The sequence below is a fragment of the Clupea harengus genome, chromosome 3 (assembly GCF_900700415.2).
Source record: "Clupea harengus chromosome 3, Ch_v2.0.2, whole genome shotgun sequence".
NCBI classification, from domain to species: domain Eukaryota; kingdom Metazoa; phylum Chordata; class Actinopteri; order Clupeiformes; family Clupeidae; genus Clupea; species Clupea harengus.
The window spans coordinates 1761780-1779173 of record NC_045154.1 but is presented as its reverse complement, the minus strand read 5'-3'; the positions used below and the strand labels follow the sequence as shown (position 1 = coordinate 1779173).

Here is a 17394-nt window from a genome sequence, read left to right as displayed (position 1 = left end):
TGATTGTTTAAAAAAAATCGAGAGATGCCAGAGATATGTATAACAGAAATATGAGGTACAGTGAGAGCCGTTCTGTGAGACATTCTGCCATATTGTCAGCTGGCTCGGCACCGAGTCAGACCGTGACTGACTGCTCTTCTCCTAAATTAGCATCTCACAGTTAGCTGAAAAGCAATTAAAGGGTAATTACATACGATGTAAGGACTAGTGTGAAATGCTGCCCGCTTTGGTCCTCATCTCCTCATGTTACACCAGCTAGCGTCAGATCAGGCAATATGGCCCTGTCTTGGTGTGTTCAATTAGCCATCAGCTATTCATGCTCCTCCAATATATATATATATAGTTGTGTGTGTATATATATATATACTGTATATATATATATATATATATATATATATTTGGTTACTTCAGACATATCCTGCCTTTTCATATTTTGACTGTGTGAAAATGCAAGCTGAGGCGTATGGCATGTAGCTGTATAGAAAGCTCAGCGAGGCAAAGTAGGCAAGGCCAGTTGCTATCTTCACAGCATGGGAGAGGTCGCATGGCCCTTTCATGTCCTGGTAAGGGGCTGACTGATAACCTGGTGCACCTCAGTGTGTTTTGTTGACACCTGCTACTTCATCCATTTAAAATGGCTGACATGGGCTTCATACAACACTAGATTTGAGCTATGTTTGGAATGTCCAGTCACTCACCATACCCTGTATAAAGAAATACATTACAACACAGTAACGCTACTGTGGTGAAACTGCACACTTTCAGTAAAAAGAACAAATTGCAGTTAAAAAAGCAACAGAGGTGACAGTTATCTAAGATGGCGTCTGTGTTTGTTTAATGCGCCTTTCATTTCATCACACATTTAGATTGTTTTCTTGATTTCCTTTACTGTACACAGTTAAGATAGCCTATAGGTTGTATCATTAAAAAAGTGAAATTAAACCAAAAAAAAATTGTGGTTGACTGTTCTAAAGGTGGTCAGACATTGTAAAGCATAATTGCAAAGTGTCTGGCATTATTTAGGCATATCCAAGTGGTGACTAGCATGTAAACGAACGAATGTCCAGTCTCCTTCTTTAGTCCTTTCACCTTGCAATAAATTGTAGTTTACTGGAAGAATTGTAGTGTACGTCGTCATTACACCACAATTTGCAGCGCACATGGAGATTTATAGTGCACTATATAGTGAATAAAAATGTACAGTTGAGAATTTGAGAACTACAAAATGGGTGATTCACTGTGTAGTGGATGAGTGGATGTTCAACACATAGCTTTGGTTTGTCTCGAGTGCAATGACTGAAGCAACACAAACATTAAAGCTTTTTCCTTTTATGATATAAGGTCCCATTGTTTGCACTCCCTTGAATATAGGTTGAATATAGGTTGCCGAATGTTTGATTGTTTGTTTTGTTTTTCAACTACCTATCAAGGAGTAAACTATCTGGATCCACAACTTGCACCTAACCCAACACCTGATCCAAGGGCATTAGCACCATGATCTCTATGTAAAAAAAAATAGAATTCATAACATGATTCACAATATGATCGCATTTTCTGCAAAATTCTGGGTTCTTTTTATTCTTTTCATTTTTGTCATTTATTAATATATTGTGTGTCCAAATCTGAAATGTATAATTCCTATATTTTCAACGTCAGACACACATTCGATCACACATGCAATGAGCTGCATGAGCTGCAGGGCCGCTTGTCTGTCTGTTGGTTTGGTCCCGGCTGTCCCACATGCACAGTGTCCTCTTGAAACCATTAGTTGTCCACTTAGAGAAAATCATCCCAGTTTGACTCGCTCCATGTTAAATACACACGGATGTGCTGTCTCTTTTTGTTGGCTAATCTAACCAATTAGGGACGGTAATCATTAGCCTCTCCAGCTAATCACCATGTATAAATGAGGGAAATTACTGGAACTGGCTTTTTGTCAGTCAGAGCTGTCATTTGAATAATGAATGTCTATTCAGGGATGCTGTTAGTACTGTGAGGTCTCTCTGTGAGGGAATTGAAGGCCACACTACTAGTGCAGAGAACTGCCATCATTGTACTGTTGCCCTTTACATTGGATTGTAGAATATATATATATATATATATATATATATATATATATATATATATATATATATATATATATATATAACTTGAGAACTGTGTTAGGTGTTGGGCATATTTTGGATGGGATCATATTCTCTGGATTTTCTGATATTTCCTGGATTGACAGATGTATGTTTAAATAATTGTGTAGGCCATTTGGAATACATGGTTGTAACTTTTCTGAAGCTTTGGAGGAATGGATGTTTGATTGAATGGTCTCTATCATGGCAGACAACCTCTTGACACATTTGATTTGATGAGCACTGCCGTCCACTGACATGTTAAGTGTGGATTCAGGCTCGGTGACCACGGTCTGTGTCTGTGCAGGTGTGTCTTCTGTCCGCGTTGGACAGGTGTGTGTGGGTTGATGGGTGCCGGCAGGCGAATGTGCCAGCTCTCTGGGTTTATGTTTCTGGTCAGGTCCTGGTGGAGAGTGACAGAAAAGACATAATCGCAGGCTCAAGTCCTTCTCACTTGTCACTTCCCATTCCAGCCGTTTCCCGACTGTCCGTCATGCATGGCCACCCAATGTGACAGCGGCGTTTTCCTCCTGTCTCCTCCCACCCCCACCTCACCTCACCTCATGCCACCCATCCTGGGTCACCATCAGGTGCCTACTGAGATGTCTGCTCAGTCCACCCAATGAGAGCCCATCAACAGAATTCAATCCATCTCTGGTTCTAGCATCTTCTTTCCTCTCACACCTACACAGTCTCAAACATACACCATGCTCATATGAATATGACGTATAACACACACGAATATGACGTATAACACACACACGAATATGACGTTTAACACACACACGAATATGACGTTTAACACACATATGAATATGACGTTTAACACACACATGAATATGACGTATAACACACACATGAATATGACGTATAACACACAAATGAATATGACGTTTAACACACACATGAATATGACGTATAACACACATATGAATATGACGTTTAACACACACATGAATATGACGTATAACACACACATGAATATGACGTATAACACACAAATGAATATGACGTTTAACACACACATGAATATGATTTATAACGCACATTTGAATATGACGTATAACACACACATGAATATGACCTATAACACACATATGAATATGACGTTTAACACACACATGAATATGACGTATAACACACACATGAATATGACGTATAACACACAAATGAATATGACGTTTAACACACACATGAATATGATTTATAACGCACATTTGAATATGACGTATAACACACATATGAATATGACGTATAACACACAAATGAATATAATTTATAACGCACATTTGAATATGACGTATAACACACATATGAATATGACGTATAACACACATATGAATACACCCTGGTCCCTGGATCATGACTTCAGTTTCAAGCGCAACACAAACAAGAAACTAACATGCATTCATATTCACACAGAATATACAAACAATTAGGCTTGTGTGCTTTGTGGTGAGTGTTTCAGCTAAGGACTAATGATCATTATGCGTAGTGCACTTGGCAGTCTAGATCAGAGGGCCTCTGTGATCTTACATTATAATAGCTCCATTTGTGTTCTTAGGCGTTTCTTCTTCATAAAAACAACACTTGCACATTGCATGGCAATCTGCTTGATTTGATGCACCTGTTCCTTGAGTATCTGAGCCCACCAGTGTGGAGGGATATCCAGAGCTTCCCTGTTATCTTTATAGTCTACTGGTCCTCCTGCTACGGCACAAAGAATGCACTGCAGGGAAAAGTTGTGCAGTTCGGCCCAGTCACTGTCTAATAGCATCGCCACCACTGTTTTCCAACATTGCTTGAGTTTAAATCCATTTAGATCAATATCTGAGCCGAGTCACCATGACAACTGGCCCCTCCTTGCGCTGGCTAACCCCTGGTGAAGCGCTATACAGCGGGTCAGCATTTAGCTTGCCTCAAATGCGCTCGCTTCATTACCCCCCGACAAAGCGCTTAGCCCCGACATGCTGTCGAATCGCAGCAGACTCCCACACATGCATCTGAGCATGAGCAGACCCCCACTCCACTCACTCTGCTCCTCTTCAACCGCCACCCTCCTGAAGGTCCAGCGCTGCTCTCTGGCCAACACTAAGCTCAGAGGGATGGAGCTGGAGGGTGGGAAACAGAAGACTGGGCTAAACTTACTTACCAACTCCATGGCAGCATCTCACTACTTTGACCAATGGCCTCCCTTGTGACCATCATGATGTGTGCTTCAAATATTCTTGGATAAAGCCTTAGATCTAAATGTGTGGTACGGTTTTAAAACTCATAATTAGTTATGAAATGACACATTATTTGAATGTAGGTCATCTACATTTAATCGATCCCCTTGATTGGGAACCAAACCGGATTATTATCACTGGATCAACAGGTTATGAATTTGTTTTGATTCAGCTGTTAACTGATGGGATTTAGTGAGGTTTGCAAGGGCTAAAACTATTTTCATGCAGTGTATGTTTTTTATTGGCCAATTTAGAATAGCCACCTAATTGAATTATCCATATGATTATGAATACTTAATCTAAATAGCCATATAATAATGAATCCATCTCAGTAGGTGTCAGTAATCAAACAAGAGCCAGGGACTAGTGCTAGGAAATCTTCAGATTGTCGCTTCAACAAACACAGATCATTACTTTTTCTTAATTCTAATCCAGATTTTTTGGGGGAATTTACTTATGACATCTTGGTCCAGTGTGCTCATTGCTAGGTACTAACTGATGGACTGAATATATCGGTTTCTTAGCATCTGTTTGTGGATTTTCCAGAGGTTACAAACCATAATCATAATAATGAATCATAATCCACCAGTGAGACATAGCATGCAGGATCCTAAAAGCATTGGAGGCTGAGACCAAGCGTCACTAGTCACTCCGTAGAGCTGGATATGCCCTGTCCATATCTCATTTCATTCAATGTATTTAATGTGAATTTAACAATATTTCAAGTTCCACATATCTGTTTGAGAGTTCAGAAAGACAGCCTATTTTCTGTGCTTATGGAAACAAAAACTCTAATGTAGTTATGAGTTAAGTTAATTAGTTCTAGGATATCATGTTAGCAATGTTCAGCTCAACAAGGGCAACAGCAGCAGCACTGCCTGATCTCTGTGCTTCCAATGTGAAAGCCTGACTTCACTGACAATATCAGGTTTTTTTTGTTTTAAATGCCATTCTTTACAGTACCTTATTACAGAAACAACATAAATGTTGCCAACACGTCTAGATTGAGAGTTAAATATTCAATTACATACAGTATCTTTGTGATGGATTGCAGATTATTTCAATGGACCTATAATTGAAAGATTATTTCAATAGTCTGGCCCACCTCTCGTATGAGTTACCGTTCAGGAAATGCAGTGCTTTCGGAAAGTGCTCAGACCCTTTTTGGAGTGTTCTGTTAATTTATTAAAAATAAAAGACTAGAATATACCATTTACATAAGTATTCAGACCCTTCACCTTTGGGAGCAATGACAGTCTCAAGCCTTCTTGGGAATGATCCTACAAGCTTGGCACACCTTTCTTTTGGAAGTTTCTCCCATTCTTCTTGGCAGAATCATTCAAGCTCAACCAAGTTGGGTGTGTCGGTGCACAGCCATCTTCAGGTCTCTCCAGAGATGCGTATTGGGTTCAGGTCTGGACTCCTTCACAGCCGTCCAGTTACCCTGGCCAATGCATCATTATCTAGACAAATGCACAAACAAACGATCCAATAAGAAGGCAATACACCCAGTGTGCTTGAGACCCTACCAATAAATACTCCAGGCAAGACAATGTGTTTGCCAGAAAATCAATAAATATGCTAGTGAATCAATGTAGACACACACACACAACCAGACTAACCCATACATCTGCCAGATATCCACTGTATGTCGTGTAAATGCAGCACAAAATCCAATAGACATGCAGGAATATCAGTATATGTAAACTGGTTTATACGCCAATAATCCAAACAGTATACCAATATACCCATGCTTATTTGCCTACACCAATATGCATGTGACAAAATCAATAACGTTGTAACTCAACCAATGTGTTTCCAAGAAAATCAATAGAAATGCTACCAAACCAGTAGCCAGGCAAACAAACCAATATATGTGATGCATAGCCAATAGTTTCCGTCTTGGTGCAATATAAGTGCATAATCACCAACACATATGCAACAAAACCATTATAAGTAAACCAATATATATGCCAATTAACCATTAACCAACAAACAGACCAAAGCATTTTTTTTACAAAACCAGTAGACGTATTTCCTGAACGGCTCCCCATACTCTGGTGCATGTGTACACACAGGACACACACCACACACACACACACACACACACACACACACACACACACACACACACAGGACACACACACACACACACATACACACACCACCAATACTACTTTTGCTGAGCAGTAATCAGGAACTTCACCTATTCCATGGTTATTCGAGTTCATGTTCAGTCACACACACGTACACATTCAGAAATACACAAATCACTAAATATTCTTATACACACACATGCATTGATCCATAGTCACAGAATCTTACATTCATTATCTGTGTCCCCCCCCCCTTGCCTTTGTTCCCTTTATTTCTCTCTCACTCACTCAGTCACTCACACACACACACACACTCACTCACACACACTCACTCTCTCTCACACACACACACACACACACACACACCCTCACACACACACACACACACACACACACACACACACACACACTCACTCACACACACTCACTCTCTCTCTCTCTCTCTCTCTCTCACACACACACACACACACACCCTCACACACACACACACACACACACACACACACACCCTCACACACACACACACACACACACCCTCACACACACACACACACACACACACACACACACACACACACACACACACACACACACACACACACACACACACACACACACACACACACACACACACACACCCTCACACACACACACACACACACACACACAAACCTCCTTCTCAGCCTCCTTTGTGTTCTTTTGGGATTAGCTAGTGCTTGTCAGAAATAAAAAGAAGATTTTTTTGTAATGGAGTGACCAACTGAAAGAACAGACGGGTTTACAAGTTGCTGGTCCAAGTGTTCTGTTAAAGACAGAGGCTGCTTTTCAGCTCTAGGCAGGAGGAGGTGGACAGGATTGGAAAGAAAGCCCAGTGGACAAACACAATACAACACAAATCTGCATTGTCTAAACTCTTGTCAAATCCCATAATTGCTTGCCAGTACCAAGATCTTTTTGCACCTCTAAAAATGCTGAGATTTGATATAGGAGGTCTGATATAGTTTAAGATTTGATATAGAAGATCTGATATAGTTTAAGATTTTATATAGTGTAAGGTTTGATACAGGAGATTTGATATAGGAGATCTGATATAGTTTAAGGTTTCGGTAATGCTCATCCAGAAAGTAGCAATAAAGTGAAAAATGAAAAACAGGAAACATTTGTGTCCTTCAAAAGGCCTAGTGCTTTTGTTGATTGGTATTTAAAAGATTTCTTTCCTAGCTCTGCACAAGTTTCCCCTACCAAAGAGATTTAACTGAATAGAGGCAGAGAAAGACAGATGATTCAGTCCTTGACTAAATGTGTATTTTAGGTGCAAACAATATTCTTTTCCCTCACCAAAAAAAACATAAAATGCACAGAAGCTGAATGCAGAAAGGTGAAGGTAAAAAGGTAACAGAAAAGTGACAACATGGGTTATTTTAATACTTCTTTCTTCCACTCACAGGCCAGATGGTATGGCGACTGTGACTATGGAGGAGAAGGAACAGTTTGAAGAGATACGGGGCAGACTGAAGACTCTGCTGGAGAAGCAGATTGTTCATTTCAGGTAGGGTTTAAAAGAAAGGTGTTGCCCCTCATTGTGGACGAAAACAAAGACGTTGTTGGAGGCTTAGGCTAAGGGGCATTGTTGGACATGAATTGGGGTTCCTTTAGCTAATGATGGGAGGACTGTCCACACAGATTCATGAATGAAAGACATGTACATTAGTCAGACTAGATAGAACAGATTCATGAATGAAAGACATGTACATTAGTCAGACTAGATAGAACAGATTCATGAATGAAAGACATGTACATTAGTCAGACTAGATAGAACAGATTCATGAATGAAAGACATGTACATTAGTCAGACTAGATAGAACAGATTCATGAATGAAAGACATGTACATTAGTCAGACTAGATAGAACAGATTCATGAATGAAAGACATGTACATTAGTCAGACTAGATAGAACAGATTCATGAATGAAAGACATGTACATTAGTCAGACTAGATAGAACAGATTCATGAATGAAAGACATGTACATTAGTCAGACTAGATAGAACAGATTCATGAATGAAAGACATGTACATTAGTCAGACTAGATAGAACAGATTGCAGGCCACATGAAGCAGAGGGGGCCATCACCAGGAAGCCAGATTTAACTCCTTCAATCAGATTTAAACCAGATTTAACTCCTTCAATCAGACTTAAACCAGATTGAACTCCTTCAATCAGACTTAAACCAGATTGAACTCGCAGTGATGTTTAGCATCTCTATCCATCCGAACAGGCCCCCAAGCCTACCACTTCCTCAGGTGTGAAGGGCCTTTAGAAGGATGGGGATGGGGAGGCTGGAGGCTCAAGCACAGGGCATGGCACGCTCACCACGGCCAACATACAGCAGGACACTGCTGACAAACTGGCTCAAAGCTGGAACATTTACAGGAGATGTCTGCATTACATGGATGTGCTCCAATAAATGGGCCTGGCAGGAGGCATTGTGGGATTGGTATTGTTCAGATGTAGTTGAAGGGTTCGAGGGCTGTCATTCAGTTCTGGCGGGAGAGGTGAGAGAGGAGAGGTTCATGTTCCTGGAGTTTCCAGCTGGAAAATATACATTAAAGACAGAGACATGAAACCTCCTGTTATTTATGGTGGAAGTTTGGACTGTGTTTGTAATGTTTGTTAGTTCTCCTGATGGGTTCCATGTGTTTCTCCATATGAACCCAGATATTGCTTCCCCTTTGGACGACCTGAAGGAGCGCTGAAAGCCACTCTATCCTTGCTTGAACGGGTATGTGTTGTTTTTAAAGATTTAACTACATTTATTTCAATCTGCTAATTCTGGTTATTTCATCTCACCCTCATTATGCTCTCTAATACATATCATTCATTTATAAATATTAATGATTAAAAAAAAAAACAATGGCATGCAGTTAGGAAACATGCACAAGCGCTGAAATCAGAATAGGAAAAAAGAAAAACAACAAGAGACAATATCACATGAGCAAACTTGTTGTGATAGTTCGTTGAAACTTTCTTTTTGATAGTGTAACTTTAAAGATCACTGTCAGTCACATCTTTCTAAGCCTGTCTACATGTACTTGATATTGATTGTATTAATAGTGTTCCAAACCTACTTTCAAGGTTAGGTTATTCAACAGAATGTTCATAGAATCCTATTATTCTCTTTGTAGTCATCTAATGGGATCCAACAGGACTGGTTAACTTCAAAATAAGACATTTTTATGTATGTATGTTGGCATATTCAGTGCTGCCCACGAGCCTTTCCTTCAAAACCTGTGTTGGGCTGAAAAGAGGCTTCATCACACTCTGCCGTTACACTCTCAATCTAGTTTGAGCCCACCTCAATGAGCCACTGGATTGCTTTGGACAGTTTACATCTAATTGTTGAAAGGGCTTCCACAAATTGTGTAAAAAAAAATCAATTTCCCCATACTTGTCAGAAATGAATGACCTCTCTTTACTGCATTATTATCTCTCAACAATACCTGCAAGGATGCTGTGCTGAATGCATATTAAAACCACCAAATCCATAACCATTAGTATCACATAGACTAAATGGTTTCATGATTGTTTAAAATCTACTTCATTGTCGTGCCTCGCTACGTGCTGTTTGTTGTGCATAAAGTCACCTCTGCTGCCCGCTAGAAATGATTTAGTCTGCAGAACAACTGCCCAGTTTCTGCTTCATGATGTATTGTAGTATACTAGTATAAGTAAAGATGAGATGAGATTAACTTATCTTCTTATAATTTTACATTCCTATACTCCAATAAGGCCTGCTTCAGTATGAGAAACAGCATCAGGGGATTGTGTCAATAGAATAAAAGAAAAAAAGAGAATTAGTTTGAAGCTGGAGCATTTGTTTTTCTTGTGCTATATTTAGCTCATTGTACCTGACATCAACTGATGAAATTAATGAACAGCCAAATGTAATTTCACCATTGACAAGCCTCACACGCGCTATCTTTAAAAAAAACAAAAAACAAGACACCTCCCACACAGAAGAATGAAAGCTGGTGGCTTCTTGTGTTTGTGTCCTCATTTGTAACACAATCAAGACAAATGTTTCCTTTTTGATGAGGCATTAATGTAGTGCAACCAGATGGCTGGCTATTACCATGGCACAGCCTTCACCCCAGTGCCCACAGCAGGCATAGTCACATACACTGTCACCGCAGAATGGTGTTCAGTCTCTCCAGCAATAGGTCACATTTACAACTATGTGAAATGAAATCCAAACGTCACAATGAAATTGAAATGCAATGAAATAGTTTTGTTTCTAATGAGGCTTCCAGGGGTGATGAGAACCCATGAGCTGACCCTTGCAGTCTCTCCCAGGTCCTAATGAAGGACATCAACACTCCTGTTCCCCCAGACGAGATGAGGAAGCTGGTGCAGAAGTGCCTGGAGAAGGCTGCTCTCGTCAACTACTCCCAGCTGACGGAGTATGCCCAGATCGAAGGTCTGTCCCCTTCTTGTCCAAACCCTTATCTCTGATGCCTCTGCCTGTTAGATACCAAGTCATTCTCATGCTGCCACATACAGCACATTCAGTAGTAGTGAAAGGAACGTTTGTGTATATTTTGTGTATGAACGTCAAGTGAAAAGACTATGTGTATGTATGGTTGTAAGGCTTTGGTTGGAATCCGAGGAATTTCAGCAACAGAAATGTTTATTATATTCAGATGTGAGTAACGAGTGTGAAGTAATGAATGCCAGTTTAAGACATCCTTGCCCTGCAAATGTACCAGTGTGAAAGAGTGATGGAGATGAGTACAGTTTAGAAAAGCATGATTAAGTATTAGTATTGACCTTTCTTCATTTTTTTTTTTTCAAAGTTACAGTCTAGTTCATGTTTTCATTTAATCAGCAGACACCCTCGATTCTCCAGTGGTCTATGTACAGTGCCCTCCACAATTATTGGCACCCTTAGTGAATGTGACCAAAGCAGGCTATGAAAAAATATGTCTTTGCTGTTTATCCTCTCAGTCTTTTACTCAAAATATTCACAAAAATCTTACCTTTTCATTGAAGTAACATTATTGAAAGATTTTTTTTTTTGACATTAAATAAAATATTTTTCTCCAAAACATGGGTGCCACAATTATTGGCACCCCTAGAAAATCTTATAATTAAAATCTAACTGAAGTATATTACCAGTCATGTTTTACATTTTTAAGTTCACCTGTTTGATTAGGAACTCTTTAGTGGTCAACCATGACTTCCTGTTTCACTCGGGTATAAATATGAGGTGACACAGGCCAAATACCCTTAGTCATTCTTTAAGATGGGAAAGACAAAAGAACACAGTGTCGAAGTGCAACAAAAAGTTGTTGAGCTGCAGAAATCCGGAAAAGGATATAAGAAAATATCTTAACAGTTGAAAATACTCATTTCCACAATCAGGGCAATAGTTAAGAAGTTCAAAGCGACAGGAGATGTAAGGAATCAGCCTGAAAGAGGACCTATCTGTAAATTGACCCCACGCACCGTGAGGAGGATGGTTCGACTGGCAAAAGAATCTCCCAGGATCACAGCTGGAGAATTGCAGAGGTAAATTGAGTCTTGGGTTCAGAAAATCTCCAGAACTACCATCAGACGCCATCTCCATCACCACAAATTGTTTTGGAGGGTTGCCAGAAAAAATCCTCTGCTGTCAATCAACAACAAACTAAAGCGCCTACAGTTTGCCAAATGTAAGTCAGACTTTCAATGGGACCGAGTTATATGGTCAGATGAGGCCAAAATAAAGCTTTTTGGCAACAAACATCAAAGGTGGGTTTGGCGTAGACAGAAAGATAGCCATACAGAAGAGACCCCCATACCCAATGTGAAGTATGGTGGCGGATCTTTGATGTTGTGGGGCTGTTTTTCTTCCAAAGGCCCTCAACATCTTGTTAGGATACATGGTATCATGGACTCCATCAAATACCAGCAGATATTAAATGAAAACCTAACAGCCCCCTCTAGGAAGCTTAAAATGGGCCGTGGTTGGACCTTCCAGCAGGACAATGATCCGAAGCACACCTCAAAATCAACACAAAAATTGTTCACCGACCACGGAATAAAGGTTTTGCCATGGCCATTACAGTCCCCCGACCTAAACCCCATAGAAAATCTGTCGGAAGAGCTGAAGCCGAGTATACAAGCGTTGACCTAAGAATCTGAAGGATCTGGAGAGATACTGTATGTAGGAATGGTCTCAGATCCCGTGCCATGTGTTCACCAACCTCATCACGCATTATAGGAGAAGACTCAGAGCTGTTATCTTGGCAAAGGGAGGCTGCTCAAAACATTAAATTAAGGGGTGCCAATAATTGTGGCACACCTGTTTTGGAGAATAATATTTATTTAATGTCAAAAAAAAAATTTCTTTCAATAATTTTACTTCAATGAAAAGGTAAGATTTTTGTGAATATTTTGAGTGAAAGACCAAGAGGATACACAGCAAAGACATATTTTTTCATAGCCTGTTTTGGTCACATTCACTAAGGGTGCCAATAATTGTGGAGGGCACTGTATGTGTAACATATAACAGCTCTTCTTAAGCTCACATTTCACCTAATCATATATTATTGTCTTTACTGAAGAGTATTTTACTTGGCTTAGTGTGCGTGCGTCCGTGCGTGCGTGTGTGAGTGTGTGAGAGAGAGAGAGAGAGAGAGAGACAGGAAAGTGATTTTAATCAATTGAATGCTTCTTCTGAGACCTTCCTGCTAAGTGTAATTAATTTACAGACAGATACTTTCACCAATCAAGTATTCATCAAATTTCATGAGGATTTTACCAGATGCAAAAAATACTGTATTATTATTGATTCATATGTGTCCTTTAACAAAATGTAACAAATTAAATTCAGATTAAATGTCCAGATGGAGCTGTTTTTCCTCCTCTCCTGCTGCCTCTCCCTTTTCTTCTTTGCCATGGTATCTAGTGTCGCTATTTTAGAACAATGTTTTATGGGGAACAGAAAGGAATTAACAATATAAGCTTTGTGAATGTCTGCTTCCTCCACAGCCAGATCAGTATCAAAATAAATATAAAGCATTATGACAAATGTCAGGTTTTGTACTTTTTCAGTTGTCTGAAACACATATTGTTTGTGTGTGTGTGTGTGTGTGTGTGTGTGTGTGTGTGTGTGTGTGTGTGTGTGTGTGTGTGTGTGTGTGTGTGTGTGTGTGTGTGTGTGTGTGTGTGTGTGTGTGTGTGTGTGCATGGAACAGCAACCTCACAGGCCCCCCCTGAGAAGCGTCTGGAGGACATGGTGCGTCTGGGGGAGCTGTGCATGGACGTGCTGCAGCAGAACGAGGAACATCACTCTGAGGTAAGGATCACGCGGCCGCATGTTACACACACACACACACACACACACTGTGCATGGACGTGCTGCAGCAGAACGAGGAACATCACTCTGAGGTAAGGATCACGCCGCCGCATGTTACACACACACACACACACACACACACACACACACACACACACACACACACACACACACACACTGTGCATGGACGTGCTGCAACAGAACGATGAGCATCACTCTGAGGTAAAGATCACGCCACCGCAGCATTAGTCTTTTCAGAAGCATTCATGGATGGGTCATCAGAAGGGCCGGGTGATGGATGTGTGAGTTGAGACGCGTGTCTGTCTCAGTGTCAATGTGAGAGCAGTGCTCTGCCATCTCACTAAAAGGGCCACTTGTTGTTTTTCTACCTGTAGACTTTCCCTGTTTTTCTCTTTTTTTTATGACTTAGTCTCGTATATCTAAATTGGCTTAGAGCAATTCAAGAATATCAGTCCTCTACTTCTGCAAGGTTCTTTCCTGCAGCATATGTTCAAACATATGTTGGTAAGCCACTGATAGGTGTGGTGTATGGTTTTTCTTTTTTCTTTTTTCTTTCTAAATGTGCGTTGGCATGGATCACTCCACAAGGTATTGCATGATCATTTGAGGAAGCACTGCCTGTGATGAATTACTGTCTCGCTGTCCTTTTCAATCCTACCATCGCCATGACAGCTGTTTCCACAGTGACTGCTGTGATCCTGAGAAGCCTGCACGTTGTAGCCGCAGACAGAAACAACACTCACTGCCCATACACACACGCGGCAGCTCAGTAAGCGCTGTTCAAAACTGATCAATCACAGCTGTCAAGACGGACCCCACTGACAGGGTCACACTTGTTTGCCTAAGTGGAAGCATGGCTTATGACATCTATCTCGCACAAAAGGGTGACTATTTTTACCCAGGAGCAAACTGTCTTTGTGTTAGCATAGATACTAGCCCCTATACATACCATACATTTGGTTTACTGTTCAGTAACTGAAAGTAAGATGTCTCTTTATGATATAGTATGTTCAATATGGATGTGTGTGTGTGACTGTGGGTGCTTAAAAACCAAGGGAAGTAATCATGTGGGGGTAAGAATATGGATGTGTTCTATGCAGTGTTCTCTCTTACTCTGTTTACCTCTTCGTTTTGTGCCTTCACGTCCAAGGGAAGAGAGGTAAGAAAGCCTTGTGTGCTCATACATTCATTCTAAACCATTACAATCATGTAGCATTCACTTTTCTGCTATCTGCTAAATAATGAGCTTTTATAACGCTGAAGTGTGCCCTGCAACATATGACCATGGGGAGTTTATGAACATGTATGACTGGCTCAAATAGAAGTCAAGAGAAGACTCTTGTCGGTACCGTTCACATTTACTGAATATTTCATACATTATCAAATAAGGACTCGTTTCTCCATAAATCAATTCAAACTGAGCTCCATAATCATTTAGCAGGCATGAAAATCCCTCACCTTTCCGCGAAATTCGCCGTTTTGAAACCAAAATAGGTGACCTACGTGAATCGTGTAGATTCGATGAGAAATGTTTTTTGGGGGGGGGGGTGTAGGTATTCATATTCAGTGAACTGCGAACAGGTGCGCGTGCCAGAAGGGAGCGCGAGTGCATGGAAATATTAACGCGAAGTTGCCTTGCATCACCAGTGCAGACCACCATCAGAAGCTAAAAGCACGCCTGCTGAAGAAGAGAAAGGGGCGAGGCTGAGACGTGGCAAAACAGCGAAAGCGGGCCATGAAGACACTGGTGGTTCAGGCAAAGAAGAAAAAATGATCTGGTTCTGAGAGTATTACGAACTGTAATGTAAATTGTTATCTTTGCCAATAAAATTTAGGGCTGTCAAAGTTAACGCGTTAATCTATGAGATTATTGTGGCCGAGATTAATGCGATAAAATATTTTAAGGCAGTTAACGCAACTTTGTTTACTTCCGATGTGCATTGACACATGACACGAAACCGCCGTGTGCCTGCAGTCAGGAATAGGAGAGACCGAGACGGTAGTTGAAGATGGAGAGAGCAGAGGGATTGCTGGATGGAAAGTTTCTGTTTAAGAGTAAAAATGACGGAACAACCGACAAAACTAAAGTTGTATGTAGCATTTGTCAAGCTGAATTTAGCTGTCACAGAAGCAGCTCGTCTTTAAGTTATCACCTTAATGCAAAGCACCCGACAGAAAGCAGTCCCAGGTTAGATGGTCGCCAACCCACACTCCACGACTTCACTAAAATAACTAGACCAGTCCGTGAAAAGGTTACCAACGCTTACGCAGTTTAGGTTGCCGGTGACTGTCGGCCCATCAACATAGTTGAGGACGGTGGGCTGTCTGAGGTGATTCGAATTGCTTCAGGGGACAATTCTTACGATTTACCGTCGCATACATTCCTTGTATGACGGCGAGAGAGCACGAAAAATTCAGCTCCTCGAACAAGCTGCCAGCGTCGCCCTTACTGGTGACAACTGGACGTCAGTCAGAAATGACAATTACCTGGGTGTCACAGCTCATTTTATTGACAATGTATGGAAATTGAGATGTTTTGCATTGGAAGTAAAAAAAAAAAAAAACATTCGCGACATACAGCGGAGGACTGTGCAGAGGAATTCATCGACGTCTCAAACAGATGGGAGATAAATGGCAAACTGACCACTTTAGGCACTGATAGTGCCCTTATTATGTTGGCAGCTGCTAGGCTACTTCCATTTTAACATCTACCCTGCGCGGCACACAGTTTGTACCTGGCTGGCACTTTATAGGTATGAGTTATAGGCCTGAGCCTCTTTGAAAACACAGTTCTGCGTGTAGTTTTGTGTTAAAAAAAAAAATACAATTAAACAACAGTGTCTAAAATACACGCTGTCTGAAAGTGATTACTCGTTAATTTATAAGATTTAGTCTTACGATTAATTTAGATTAATGCATTTCAAAATGTGAGATTAATTAGTTAATTTTTTTGTATCTATTGACAGCCCAAATTAAAATCTGAATTACATAACATTGTACTGGCTGTCAATCATGATGGAAGAGTAGACAAGTTAAGTTACAGCATGTCCACCATCTCTTGTGGGGGCTATGCATTAACCCATTTGTGGTGCCCTTACCACATTGTGCCTCTTATACTGTATGTAAGATCCAGTGACATCAGTGCATAATACTTAGTAAGGAGGCCATAATAATTTTGGACTCATGGCTGAAGTTAAGTTTCTCCAGCTCTCCCCAGGTTGGCAAAAAAAGCATCTCTAAATGCATCAGATTGATGCTTTAAAATATGGAATATTAAAAAATTTTCTTACGGGGGAGCATGCCCCCGGACCCCCCTAGAGGGGTAATATCCTTCTCACCTTTTTCACCCCTGACCCATTTTCATGCCTGATTTAGGATACACTCTCACTGTGTTTGCCATGGAAGCAGGGTGTCTCTGCCCTCCTGGATGGCATATAGGTATGAAGTCCAAACCAAGCAATACGCAGCTGCTTCACCTGGCTCCCACCACCTTCTCAAAACAGATACCAATGCTAAATACAGAACACAGAATTCAAAGGCATTTATCAGAGTTATCACACGCACCACTGATAGATGCAGACATCATTTC

At 40.7% G+C, this 17394-nt stretch overlaps 1 protein-coding gene across 4 annotated transcripts in view; it reads left to right on the top strand.

Annotated features, from left to right (window-relative positions):
* cadps2 (Ca++-dependent secretion activator 2) overlaps positions 1-17394 on the top strand; it is a 114276-nt gene that overhangs the window by 63067 nt on the left and 33815 nt on the right. For 2 of the 4 annotated variants that reach the window (XM_031564142.2, XM_031564144.2), the window contains exons 14-18: positions 7895-7996; positions 9164-9227; positions 10799-10922; positions 13684-13784; positions 14956-14964. In XM_031564142.2, coding sequence (XP_031420002.1) covers positions 7895-7996; positions 9164-9227; positions 10799-10922; positions 13684-13784; positions 14956-14964 — 400 coding nt within the window. The remainder of the gene's footprint in view (positions 1-7894; positions 7997-9163; positions 9228-10798; positions 10923-13683; positions 13785-14955; positions 14965-17394) is intronic. The other 2 variants (XM_031564143.2, XM_012829449.3) reach the window with 1 other exon arrangement.